At 41.7% G+C, this 14,874-nt stretch overlaps 1 protein-coding gene across 1 annotated transcript; it reads left to right on the plus strand.

Moving 5' to 3' along the window:
• Positions 1-280: 280 nt before the first annotated feature.
• Positions 281-3,021, plus strand: LOC128734051 (probable glutamine--tRNA ligase). The gene is made up of 3 exons (XM_053828031.1): positions 281-488; positions 554-2,083; positions 2,190-3,021. The coding sequence occupies exons 1-3, from the start codon at positions 485-487 to the stop codon at positions 2,996-2,998; spliced, it is 2,343 nt and encodes a 780-aa protein (XP_053684006.1). The 5' UTR covers positions 281-484; the 3' UTR covers positions 2,999-3,021.
• Positions 3,022-14,874: the final 11,853 nt, after the last annotated feature.

Genomic DNA, 14,874 nt, shown 5'->3' on the forward strand with positions numbered 1-14,874 from the left:
TTTGAAAGGGGCGGATAAGCCAACTGTCAAACATACCGAGCGAGAGTTATTTTTTGCTGGAGCAGCATAGGAAAATGAACTCTCACTCGTTCTGTTTGACAGTTGGCTTATCCGCCCCTTTCAAATGTTGGTCGACAAATATTGGCTCTTTTTCGATGTTTTCGATAAATATTACAACGTGTCGCGTCAGCGGTCACTCGGTCAGTCACGTCCTGTCAAGCTATAAGGTAAGGCCTGTTGCTGATATTGTTTGGGTTTAGCGTGAGAAAAAAAGAGAAAAAAGTAGTTTTTCTTTTATTGACTGTTTTAAGTAAGATTTCGTGGAAGTGTGAGCAGCGAGCAGCCTTAAAACTCTTAGTTTCGTAGTCGCGAAAGGTATACCGTGTACGTGTGCGAAAGTCCGTACAGCAAATTTTGCATGGTTAAATATTCTTTATTTTTTAATTTTGTAATATCGGATATTTAAGATCTACCGGCCGCAGAAATGAGTAAGCTTGATTCACGAGTTATCCGATAGTTAGCATTCCTGTGTTAATAAAAAAAATCTTTACAGGAAACGGCACGATTGAAAATGATACAAAGTTATCATGCCTTGGCCTTAGTGAGCAAAAAGTAAAAGAGACCATTAAAAACGCTGCACTTTACGAAACAATCATTTCCGCACTGTCTTTCATTCCCGAAAATCACACAATCGGCAAAAATGAGGGCCAGCTGGTTTACCAGGTTTGTACAAAAATCAAGCAACAGTGCAAGAATCATTTGGAGCTTTTAATTCGGTACATCGTTGAGCATAAACTGGATACTGGGGTACGAATCGATGCTGCTTTAGAGTTCATTCTGACAAATGGACCAAACAAAAGTATCGATATTGAACAGTTTGACAAAGCCTGTGGCGTTGGAATAATTGTTTCACCTGAGGAAATTGATAGTGCAGTCGAATCTGTTATTGAAAAACATAAAACAGCAATTCTAGATCAACGATACCGGTTCAATGTTGGAAAGTTATTAGCTGAAACTCGTGGCTTATTACCATGGGCTGACGGAAAAGCAATTAAGAGTGAAGTTGACGTTCAGATTTTCGACTTACTTGGTCCCAAAACTGACGTAGACTTAGCGCCGCCCGCAAAAATTGTTAAAAAGAAAGAAAATAGGCTATGTGTTGAAAAAGCTGATCCTAATGATGTAGTTTTACTATCAACCCAAGAATCACTTTTGGGCGAAACAAAGTCAATTTCTGATCTAATGAAATCGGTTCACTTTCATGCTCCCGGGGAAAATCACAAAACGGATGGATATATCGTGACAGATCGAACCGAAAGCTTGCTGAAAGAACATCTCAGTCGAACAAATGGGCTTGTACGCACGCGTTTTCCTCCGGAACCCAATGGAATTTTACATATTGGTCACGCAAAAGCTATTAATATAAATTTTGGATACGCAAAAGCACACAACGGCATTTGCTTTTTACGGTATGACGATACAAACCCGGAAAAGGAGGAAGAGAAATTTTTCGTTGGCATTAAGGACATGGTCGAATGGTTAGGATATGAGCCGTACAAGATAACGCATTCGTCTGATTATTTTCAACAGTTGTACGAATGGGCAGTAATTCTTGTAAAAAAAGGTATGGCCTATGTTTGCCATCAAACATCTGAAGAAATGAAAGGTTTTAATCCACAACTTTCTAAATGGCGCGATCGCCCAATTGAAGAAAGTTTACAACTCTTTAACGACATGAAGAATGGTAAAATCGACGAAGGAGCAGCTACTTTACGTATGAAAATAACTCTCGAAGAAGGGAAAATAGATCCTGTGGCTTATCGAATAAAGTTTATCCCTCATCATAGAACTGGAAACGAATGGTGCATTTATCCTACGTATGATTATACACACTGCCTGTGTGACAGCATCGAAGATATTACTCATTCGTTATGTACAAAAGAGTTTCAGTCACGTCGGTCTTCATACTATTGGCTTTGCAACGCCCTCGACATTTATTGTCCAGTACAATGGGAATATGGTCGGTTAAATGTTAATTACACTGTTGTGTCTAAGAGAAAAATTGCGAAACTTATCACAGAAGGTAAGCTGTAGTCTTCAATTTAGAAGTAGGTAGTAATCGAAATATGCGTATCGTAAATCGAATGTTCTAGTTAGTTTATCCTTGAAAATTTGTGTCTTTTTTACAGGCATCGTTGAGGATTGGGATGATCCAAGACTGTTTACATTAACTGCCTTACGCCGGCGTGGCTTTCCCTCAGAAGCGATAAATAATTTTTGTGCTCAAATAGGCGTTACTGGAGCGCAGAGTTCTGTCGATCCATCAGCTTTAGAAGCATGTGTTCGTGATATACTGAACCTATCTGCCCCGCGCGCGCTAGTTGTGTTGGAACCGCTGAAAGTTACTCTCGTTAATTTCCCGTACGAAACTCCGTTGAAAATTACCGTACCAAATCACCCTAATTATCCAGATAAAGGAAGCCATGATATTTGGATTGATAAGACATTATACATAGAACGATCGGACTTTGCGGAAGAACCTCCAAAAAGCTTCCGCCGACTGACTCCAGTACAGCAAGTTGGACTGCGTTATGCCGGATTTGTCATTAACGTAATCAAAATTCTGAAGGATCAAAACGAATCTATTAATGAACTTATTTGTGAATGCAAACCTGCTCTCAATACTGACAAACCCAAGGCATTCATTCAATGGGTTTCACAACCGATTGAGATTGAGGTTCGTTTGTATGAGAAGTTGTTTAAGCATAAAAACCCAGAAGACGTGAATGATGTTCCAGACGGGTTTATAAGTGATTGCAATTCAAATTCACTCAAGATACTATCTGCTTACGCGGATGCATCTATCGCTAATGCGAAAGTTCTTGATAAGTTTCAGTTTGAAAGAATCGGATATTTTTCGGTTGATCCTGCTAGCACGGAGCGTCACTTGATATTTAATAGAACAGTTGGACTAAAGGAAGATGCGGGAAAGAATTAATTTTATTTTGTTGTTTTTGCATTAGTTACATTATTTTTCAATAAATAATTAGTTCTTCATTTTACCTAGTTTTATTTTGATGCTATTCGTTTGACGATCTCTTGTACAGAGAATAGCGAAACATTTTTTGCAGAACGCAGAATATGTGGTTTATAACTGCAATGCAGATGTCGTTGATACTTTAGAATGATGTACCATGAACCAGCAATAAACAGATCTTGCGGAAATGTCGGGAGCAAAACGTACCCAGTACCCACGCATCACATCTTTGTTGACTTCAAATATCATACAGTCACCCGCAAACGAATGGAAAACGGCCTATGTCTTGTCGACTTCGTCGCCTCCAAGAACATGGCCATACGTAGTACCTTCTTCCAGCAAAACCTCTAGCATCGATATTCCTGGAGATCATACAACGAAACTGAATCACAAGTCGACCACGTTCTGATAGATGCTCGGCACTTTCCAGAACTTATCGACATCAGAACCTATCCGGGCGCTAACATTGATTCGGATTACTACCTAGTGATGGTAAGGATACGTGAAAAACTATTTTTTATGAACAACATACGATACCGGCGTCCGCCACGGTATAATCTAGCGCGACTAAAGCAACCGAATGTCGCCGAAAGCTACGCATTATCTCGAAACCGTGCTGCCGGAAAAGGGTGAGCTGGATGAAACCCCTCTTGAGGATTTTAGGAATGCCATGAAAACTGCCATTAACAGCGAAGCGGAGAACGTCCTGGGTCGTGTAGCACTGAATCGACGTAATGAATGGTTTAACGATGAGTGCCAGCAGATATTAGGCCGTATGAATAAAACAGTTTACTGTGCTTTTCCCGTGTAAATCTTATGGGAGCGTTTACTCTAACTCTTTTATTTATACGGCATATCGGATGAGAGTACGCAGCGCGGGTACAAATACTGCGTAATAGTCAGACTGGAGTGAAACAACCCGAAGCGGAGACAGCAAACCCGACTCTTCCAGGAGAAGAAACGCCACGGAGAAGGAGTGCGGAGAACTCGAGCAGCTGTACGGCTTTCACGACACACGGAAGTTCTATCAGAGACTCAATGAATCTCGCAAAGGCTTTGTGCCGCAGTATGCAAATGTGCATGAAATGTGCAGATGCAGAGATAAAGATGGAGGTATCTTGGCAGACGGCCGTGCGGTAGTAGTATAAAGCTGGAATCACACTGACCATCACCGAACATCAACGGCAACGTATCGTAACGGAACGTCAGTGATGGTTGCATGCATTTTCACTGAGCGAATTCACACGAATGCCTTGACGTTCCGGACACGTGTGAATGCACACATTGAAAATGCAAGCGACCATCACTGACTGTTGAACATTGTAACTCTCGGATCCATCGTAGCAAGCGTTAAGCGTCGCTGTTATGTGATACCATAGCAACCCGTAAATAACGATGTCGAACATTGTCCCACAGTTACCGTTATATTAGCAACCAGTAAACAGCGATATTATACGTAGTGCCATGGTCACCGTTAGATTTTAAGAATTAAGAATTCTCACCTAAGTAAGTTCAGTCCTTATCAAACTATTGTCAAAGCAATTTCGTTTTTAAATAAACCAATTCTACATTCGTATAATCCAGGTTTTCACTCTGCAACTTATAAGAGGTTATGGGCACCCCGAAGGAAACTGCACACGGAATTCCCCAATATTCCGGTGGATTAGGATTTGAGAATTGAAGTTTTCGGGTCCAGATGTTTCTAGACGCCGCGTCAGTGTTACAAGTGCTAATGGAAGATGTTCCTGCAGCGGAAGCGGAAAGAAAAGTATTTCTAGATGCGGATCGAAAGGCGAAGAGTTTGATTGTTGGATTCCTGGCTGATGAGGTTCTGGAAGTAGTCCGGAATAAGCGTACCGCGAAGGAAATGTGGTCAAACCTGTGTGAAGTTTTTGCGAAAAAGTCGGTGGCTAGCCAAACGCTACTGAGAAAGCAAATTGGACGACTGCGACTGAAGGAAGGAGATCCAATGCGACCGCACATTTTGGCCTTTGATAATTTGGTGAGGCAGTTGAAAACGGCCTGATTTCGTGCAGAGCTGGCTAATGCAGATCTCGTGGCACAGTTGTTTCTGACGTTGCCAGATTCTTATGACACGGTAGTTACGGCGCTCGAAAATATGAAGGGAGGATCTTACATTGGATGTAGTGAAACAACGACTCCTGGCCGAAGAGCAGAAACGTGCTGATCGTGTGCAAGATTTATCTGAAGAGAACCCGGCGGCATTTGCAGGTAATCAGCAGAACCAGCGTAGTGGCAAATTCAAGGGAAAATGCCACAAGTGTGGCAAAATGGGTCACTGCTACTGAAAAGGAAAACGCGGTCAGTTTCATGGTGAGCCGTGACAGTGCAGTAAAGTCCGACGGAAGAATGATACACTTCAAACTAGATTCCGGAGCGACAGATCACTTGGTGAACGTCAAGGCATTTTTTGATTCCTGCGAAAGTATGAGCACTCCGGTAGTGATCAACGTGGCAAAGGATGGCCAAAATCTAGTGGCAAAAGAAGAAGGTGTGATCAACGGATACAGCAACCACGGCGTGTTACTGAATATACGGAAAGTGCTGTACGTGCCGAATCTTCGTGATAATTTATTATCATTCAAGAAGCTGGCGGCAGTTGGTGAAGAAATAATCTTCAAGCAAAACAAGGCAGTTTTGAGGAAAAATGGGGATGTTATTGCAACGGCACCAATGAAAGGAAATCTCTACGAACTCAACGTCAAGATACCTGGAACCATTGCAAATGTTTGTCATGTAGACCGGAACGAACTATGGCATCATCGGCTGGGGCATCTAAGCCAAAATGGAATGGCTAAGATCGTGCAAAAGAACTTGGCAACCGGTGTGGATTTCAAGCCTGGACCAATTCGGTTCTGTGACGCCTGTGCCCAGGGCAAACAGTGTCGGAATCCTTTCGGCGGAACACAGGAAAGAGGGAAGCGACTCCTCGAGTGTGTTCATTCAGATGTGTGTGGTCCAATTGATCCTCCAGCGTGGAACGGATTAAGATACTTCGTTTCGTTTATTGACGATAAAACGCACTTCGCTATGATTTACCTCATGAAGCGGAAGTCGGAAGTTTACCAAAAGTTTTTGGAGTACGAATCATTAGTAACCGCCCAGTTCGGGACGCGTATTTCAAAGCTAACAGTATACCAAGGCAGGGAATATTGTTCGGCAGTGCAGGAAAAGTTCTACAAGGCTAATGGCACAGAACAGAAGTTGAAGTAGAAATCCAAACTCGTACATGCTACTTTCTACAGATACTAGCGAACCTGGCGGTAGCGAGTCACTTTTTTCCACGAAAACACGAACGCATACGAAAGCATGTGAAAGCTGCTATGCGATTGGCAGCGAGCGTTCTGCTTATATTGCTGTTATTTGCTTCAATGCGAAAACCTTCCCAAAGAATTATAAAAACAAAAAAGACTCTGTTACCAGTTTTGATCGCTGAATCGTTCGGACTTCCACTTCTGTTCTGTGCTAATGGTATTCAAGTTGAAACTACTGTAGCCTATACGCCTCAACAGAACGGTGTGGCAGAGCGATTCAACAGAACGTTGGTGGAAAAGTAAGAACAATGCTGATCGATTCGTCCATGACGAAGCAAATGTGGAATGAAGCAGCTCTTGCAGCAGTGTATTTGATCAACCGTAGTCCATCGACAGCCGTGGCGGAAACGGCAACACCGGCTGAATGCTGGATGGGAACAAAGCCAGATCTATCAAAACTTCGTACTTTCGGATGCAAGGCGTATGCATGGGTTCCGGCAGTATAATCAATATATATAGAATGCCAGTGTCGCTGCAGTGCGCGTGGTAAACATCATACATATTCAGATAATGTATTTACATTATATATGCATATGTGTGTGTGTCTGAGATTCATCAAAAGGGGAATCTCATTGTCAAACTTTGACAACCAGTTTAAATTTTCGAATATGGCTGCCAAGTAATGTGATTGTAAACTTCGCTTGCTTCAGATTTCTGAAAAAATCGGTGCAAACAGGTGCAGTTTTGGGATTCAATCATCCGGACGAAAAGAAAATTAGCGTTCAAAAACATTTCACTGGCATGAAAACACAGCGATGAGCGCACTGATGACAGTACCAACCAGCGCACAGATAAAGAACAGATAAATAACAATGAGCAACTTTGACAATGAAGCTCCCGATTCACAGACTTGATACAGATTGTTAGCATCATGTTTACCACAATGAGTCCTGTAGAAAAACAGCGACACTGGCATTCTATATACAGCAAAGTTTCGTTAATTGGTGGTTCGTTAATTGGGCGGTTCGTTAATTGGGTGTTCGCTAATTGGGCTATGTGACAACTTGAATGTCAAAATTGTATGGAATTTTCGAGTTTAGACATTTCTAACAACTGTCAGTCGGCCCAATTAGCGAATCAGCTGGAGTGCAGTCGTGGCCCAATTAACGAATTCAGGCTGTATATTGATTCTACTGTTCCGGCTCAACTTCGTAAGAAGCTGGACGCCAAAAGTCAAGAAGCGATCATGGTTGGCTATGCTCCGAACGTCTCTGGAACAGAAGAAGCAGGAAGATTTTTATTGCTCGTGACGTTCGTTTCGATGAAATTTGTTTTCCATACGCAACTGAATCTAGAAAAGAGGAAAAACCGTTGTTAGTGTTGCCATCGTACGAGCAAGAGGGGGAAGTGGAACCAGTGCAAGAACCTGTAATAGAAAACTATGCTGACGAAGAAGACTCAGACCAAGAAAATTTCGAGGATCCAGAGGAAGCTGATCCAGCTGCGCAGTCATCCGGTGCGCTCCTTTCACAAACAGGAAGACGCGAAACCAGTGGTGAGTCGTCGAGGCATAGTGAACGGGAGCGCAAGTTTCCAGGTAAGTTGCTCGATTATATTACCGGCTACCAAGCAAATTCTGCCGCGTTATCTTCTATCACAGATGTTCCTCAAACCTACCAAGATGTCCTGAATCGGGAGGATCGAGACAAGTGGTTGAAAGCTGTCGAAGATGAGCTGCATTTGATGGAAAGCAACCAGGTTTGGAAGCTGGTGCCTTGCCCCGCGGACGTCAAGCCATTGAAAACCAAATGGGTGTTTCGAGTCAAGGAGGACGAACAAGGACGAGCGGTGCGGTATAATGCTCGGCTCGTCGCAAAAGGGTTTCTGCAGAAACATGGGCTGGATTATGAAGAAACCTACGCTCCAGTGACTAGGCTTGCAACTATAAGAATAGTGTTGGCGGTAGGTGTCCACGAAGGCTTCTTCTTCCACCAGATGGATGTGAAGACAGCCTTTCTTCACGGTGATTTGAAGGAAAAGATTTACGTCTGTGCACCAGAAGGTGTTAGCTCAGCGCCGGGAATGGCATGCATGCTGCAAAAGTCGCTTTACGGGCTAAAGCAATCGCCTTGATGTTGGAACCAGAAGTTCACTAGCGAGATTGAAAAGCTGGGTTTCATCAGGTCAAAGCGAGACTACTGCCTGTATGTCAGGTACCGTGAAGGTGATGAATTGTATGTCATCCTTTACGTTGATGATCTTTTAATTTCTGGAAGAAAGTTGGACTCCATCAAAAAATTGAAGAAAAGCTTTCTTCAGTGTTCGCAATGACCGATTGCGGAGAGCTAAGGCATTTTCTCGGAATACGAATAGATTATAACCGTAGTGAAGGCTTACTAAACATGTCGCAAGAAAGCAGTATCATAAAAGTTCTGAATCGTTTCGGCAAGCAAGTGCAATCCGACTAGGACTCCAATGGAAAAAAGGTATCCAATTGCCTCTTGGAGGGCCTAGTTCCGATGAACCGTTTCGGGAATTACTCGGCAGCCTTATGTATATAATGCTCTGTGTTAGGCCCGATATCTGCTACTCAATAGGGTATCTCGGTCAATTCCAGCAGGATTTTTCAACTGTACACTGGAATGCACTGAAACGTGTGGTACGATCAAGGGGTCGGACACTCAGCACATTGTACCACGGCACACCTCTAAAGCCTTATAAAAATAACATTTATAGGGCTTTACACACCTCCGGTTCAATTTTACATATGAAATGGGAGCACGGCCAGTTGTCAAAATCATCTCGCACGGTTGCCAGATCTATCAGATTATAACGATTTTAACAAATCTTGCAGTTCGGCACTTTCGGTACAGCATCGGCACAGTTCGGCTCGTTTCAAGTCGCCTAAGATAAAAACGGCTGTGCCGAGTGACCGACCCCTTGGGTACGATACTTAAGCGGGTCAAAAATACTAAATCTCGTGTATCGTAAAAGTGATACAGAAGCACCCAGATAACACAAAATCGTAATAGAAAGTTCATAATAAATCGTTTTCATGTCAATTTCACATTGGAATTGTATAATAATTAGAGTATGTCAAATCGAAGTGAATAATAAGTTGTTTTGCAGTCGTGCGTGCCTTCATATACAATTCATGACTGTGAATTATAAAGCAGTATAGACGATTGCAATATTTGATTATATCTTAATCATATATTCAGGAGTATTTAGTTGCGTGTTATAAAAACTACGCAAAAAAGAATTACAAATAATTGTCAAAGCTTTCGCACGTATATCGCCTCCACTTTGATACATATATGTTCTTATATGGCGTGAAATATAACTTTTTCGTTCAGATATGATTTCGTATATCTCAGTTGCAATCGAGATATACAAACCAAATGGTTTACTGGGCACTCATTGGATATGCAGATGCGGATTGGGCTTCCGACATTCAGGATCGAGAGTCGGTAAGTGGTTTCTGTTTCAAGGTATATCGATGCATGGTATCCTGGAGCAGCAAGAAGTAAACAACCGTTTCATTATCATCAAGTGAAGCCGAATATGTCGCTTTAAGTGCAGCAGCAGCAGAAGCCGTTTGGATCAGTGGGATTCTGAACGACCTTCATGTAGCCGTCAAGCCTGTAAAAATTTACGAGGACAATCACGGTTGTGTCTGCATGGCTAAGAATCTCGAAAGCAAGAGGACAAAACATATTGATGTGAAACATCACTTTATCCGGGATCTAGTGTCAAATGGTACTCTGGATATCAAGCCTATCGGAACCCGTGATCAGCTGGCAGATTTATTCACAAAGCCTCTGGAAGCCACCCGGTTTAAACTGCTGGCGTCAAACTTAGGATTGTCGGATTGAGCGGGGGTGTTGAACACTAACTCTCGGATCCATCGTAGCAAGCGTGACGCGTCGCTGTTATGTGATACCATAGCAACCAGTAAATAACGATGTCGAACATTGTCCCACAGTTACCGTTATATTAGCAACTAGTAAACAGCGATGTTATACGTAGTGCCATGGTCACCGTTAGAATTTAAGAATTAAGAATTTTCACCTAAGTAAGTTCAGTCCTTATCAAACTATCGTCAAAGCAACTTCGTTTTTAAATAAACCAATTCTACATTCGTATAATCCAGGTTTTCACTCTGCAACTTATAAGACTGACGTTCCGTTACGATACGTTGCCGATGATGCAAGAAACTTGCAGACATTTTGCAAGCAAAATTCCAGCAGTGAGCCGTCAATTATTCATGTCAATTTATTGGGACTGACACTCGCAATAAGTTGACATAAATATTTGACAGCTCGCTGCTAGCATTTTACTTGTAAACTGTTTGCAAGATTTTTGCATTTCGCGTTTTTGATGCAATTTGCAATAAATAATAAAAGGGGAAATATTTGCACGTTGAAATTCATGTGTAAGATCTTTTGGTAACGCCGTGTCTATTTTTATCGGTGTAATAAAAAGGACCACCCACGGACCCGCTTAGGCGCGCCCGGCCAAAATCGAACAAAAATCTGGCAGCGAAAAACTTTTTCTGCCAGACATTCTGCCGGATTTCTGGCCGCCGTCACCCGTGAAAACTACTGTTTTACCCAAGCCCATGGCAGACAACCATGTTCTCGCCGCCAACATCTCGTGTGTGCGAAAATGAGATAGCAATTCAGCACTGCGTTTCACTCAACTGCCAGCAGTCTGATTTGGGCCCGCTGTCAAATTTTGAGCCCCGGACATGCTGTCGCTGACGTTTACTGCAGCTCGATATAGAGATGTCGATGGGGTGGTTTTACCTGACTCATTGCGAATATGCGTATTATTGAAATAAAACGTAACCATACGCTTTATTCGTTTATAACGCATATGCAGTTAATATCGATAACAAACGATTTTTTGTAAGTTGTGCTTTTGTTATTGCATATAATTTGTAAAAAGTTGCATAAATAACAATTCAGTTTCACAATACAATTATTGCGTACTACTGGCACATGAAATATACACGGTAAAAAATCGTCACTGACACTTTGCACTATAAATTGAAGTGATTTACCTTTGATTTTCAGGTGATTCTCAATTTGTAATTATCGCCACTGTCTTTATCCATTGAATTCGAAATTGTTTGCATTTCTCAAATGTCAAAAATGTGCATGTCAGTAAGAAACAGTCACAAACTCGCGGCAGCAGTGAAATTCTGCATTTTAAATGAGAAGAATATTATCCAATAGAATCATTTATGTGCTCTTCAGGGTGAGTATAAAAGGAATTATAACTGTGATTTAAATTTATTAATAACCATTTGGTTTTAAGGTCACGGAGCTGATTCCAAGTACCGGGCAGGCCAAACACAATGAAGATTATCACATGCAACCGGTATTCACCGTTCGGAAACGTTTTTGCGGAGGGTGTAGTGCAACTGACGCTTCTTCATTATACATTACATGGTATTTATGTAAGGCATTTAAATTGTTAAAATTGTAATTTGCAAGCATTGTAAATAAAAAAATTATAATAAATAGTACCACTATCATTGACATTATTGACTGTTCAGTTTCAAACCACAGCAGATGAACAAAAATGTATAAAAACATTCCAATTGAAGTGCTTTTCTGTTGATTTCATCATGTTTTGTATTAATTCAATTCAAGAGATCTGCATTTCGGATTGAACTCTTTGGCAAGTAGTGCGAATTCAAAGGTAAATCACTTTTCTTCAACGTGATCTTTTTTTACCGTGTAGCGTTTAAGTACGTTATTTTTAGTGATCAAAATTAACGATATTTTCGATACAAGGGCGATATTTTTCGAAACCTTTCGAACCAACACGATCCCGCGAATACAACGCATTTCGCAGTGAGTCAGGTAACACAGTAGCAGAAATGCAACAACCGTTTCGGGCAGAAATTTCGCCTAACGGTTTTGTTTTGATTTTTCTGTCCGAGTTCTGTTCGATTTCTGCCAGTCATTTCGAACAGAACCGGTGCAGGAACCGGTTCGGCTGATTTTCCTTTTTTGTATTATTTTTCATTATTAAAGATAGAATGTCATCATACAAATTACGTTAAACCAAATTTATATTTATTTTTCTAGCTTTTTATTTACATTATCATAAGTGTGGTGATTTCGCGAATTGACGGACATTTTGTTAAATGCGAACTGTAAATGCGAAATAAAATACGTCTTTACGCGACACGATCAATCACAAGACTGAGTTTATTTCTCCTTTCTCCCTATTCACACCAGTATTACTCTCTCAGTGCGGAGAGTACGTGACCCTATCTCTACTGCTTCTAAGTCCTCAACCACAGACAAACAAACAATATTTTTCTCTTATCGCCCCGCTCGATCCCTACATCTTCCTCTAACTCTACTCTTCAGTACGGACTTGATATAAGATCATATCCTTGAATTTTTCAGGTTTCCGGGTTACTCTCTGTGGTCTCTTCGAGATGAGATTTCCGTTACTACCTAATCCCAGTGGTATAGTGGTCGTAGCGCAACTAGTAGTATCCCTTTGGTCAGCGCTAATTGTCGGAGTTATATCTGAAATAAAAAATAAGCTGATAAACGAGTACATATATATATGCTAAAATAACAGCAAAAACCGAAATAGCGTCATACTTAAGGTTTGTTGAGAAATATCCTTTTGTAATGACAATTTTACACCAGTATCTGAAGGTGACTCATCTGGAAGACGCTTGACATCCTGTATATTCCGAACCAATCTGGCACCAGTCTCCCCAATGATGACTACTTTAGTCCCTTCTCTTGTTAAAACGGTAAACTTTTCCATAGAAAATGTTGGATCAGTCTTAGTTCTCTGGGGAGTAGCAACAACTACTCTATCACCTGCCGCAATATGACATTCTTTTGCTCCTCGGCGACTATCAGCGAACTTTTTACTGGTTAACTTGGCAACTGCATCGTCCTCACGGACGGCATTCCTGTCTAATGTTCCATTGCGACTCCAAAGGCTTGGAAAAGTCCCGCGATACTTCCAACCAACTAGCAGCTCAAATGGGGTGATCCCTAAACGGGAATGATGCTTCCGTGTATTGTGTACGTGTACATACTCCTCTAGAGCTTCTTTCCAACTTCTATGCTCCTTTTTTGCTGCCGCCAAAGCTTTGATTACACCTTGGTTCTGTCGCTCGATAGCCCCATTGGACTGTGCACTTAAAGGAATTGACTTCCGAACTCTTACCCCTTTTGCCTCCCAATAATCGATAAATTCAGCGCTTTGAAACGGAGGGCCATTATCGCTCTGTATAATTAATGGTAATCCCCACACCATAAACATTTTACATAAAGCTGCGTTTGTACTTCGGGCATCCGTGTGCCTCATTTCGACTACGTGCAAATAACGAGAATAGATGTCAACACTCAAAAGAAACTGGCCACTGCCACAACCGTGTATAGACAAAAAATCTATTTGTAAAATTTCCCAGGGACCATTGGGAAGTTCACGGCTAGAAAGTGGGATTGGAGGATTTTTTCTGGAAATCGTTAGACAAGTCTCACATTTGTTCACGAAATCCGTTGCTTCTTTAGCCATATTGGGCCACCAGAAAATTTCTCGTAGGATCCGTTTTGTTGCTCCGCAACCGATGTGTCCCTGATGCGTAGTCTCTAAGGCCTTTTTTCGAAGTTCCTTGGGTAGAACAATTAAATCATCCTTGAAAATTAACGGATGAAGCGTTTTCAAGCATTTCGCCTGAATCTCGTAGCGCCGAAGTCGATCAGGCCACTTGCCTGTACGAATACCCAAACTAACTTCCTTTAACTCCTCGTCAGTTTCAGATGCGTTTTGAATTTCCATCCACGAAATATTCATGGTCGCTGCATCTAAGGCATACAGCATATGTTTATTATTCTCATCGTCGAATGGCTCATCCACTTGTGACTTACTTATTAACCGGGACAGCGCATCGGCAACGTTAAGATGCCCAGGAACCCGTTCTATATGGAAATCATAAGGAAGAAGCCGTAATGCCCAAGCTTCAGCACGTGAAATAGCCCGTCTGCTAGTTCGATGAAATCCTCCGAAAATAAACTCGTTTGCCTCTGAATCGGTCCTTATAGTAAAGTGAATGTTGATCAAATATATAGCGAACCTTTCAACGCTCCAAACAATCGCAAGCGCCTCCTTTTGAGTCTGAGGATAACGTTGCTCTGCAACAGTGAGGGCCTTAGATGCGCAAGCAATTATACGTGGATTTCCTGCCGAATCAAATTGAGTAAGAACTGCTCCCAGTCCGATTGGTGATGCATCGACATACAATTCAGTTTTGTCCTTGTAGTCAAAATAACCAAGTCTAGCTATCGATTTCAATGCTTCGTTCTTGAGAAAAATGAATTCCTGTTCTTCCTCCTCCGACCAATAAAAATTATCCGACTTAATAAGTGTTCTAAGCTTTTCAGTTTTCTCAGCTCTGTTGCGAATAAAGCGCTCTGTGAAATTCATTAGCCCGAGAAAACTTTTCACTTCCGATAGAGATTCAGGTCTACGGAAATTCTCGATAGCTTTACGTTTATCGTCTTCAACTCTCCA

The sequence above is a fragment of the Sabethes cyaneus genome, chromosome 2 (assembly GCF_943734655.1).
Source record: "Sabethes cyaneus chromosome 2, idSabCyanKW18_F2, whole genome shotgun sequence".
NCBI lineage: Eukaryota > Metazoa > Arthropoda > Insecta > Diptera > Culicidae > Sabethes > Sabethes cyaneus.

Coding starts and splice junctions, on each gene's coding strand:
- LOC128734051 (XM_053828031.1), top strand. Junction 2,084..2,189: donor TGCGAAACTTATCACAGAAG/GTAAGCTGTAGT, acceptor TCTTTTTTACAG/GCATCGTTGAGGATTGGGAT.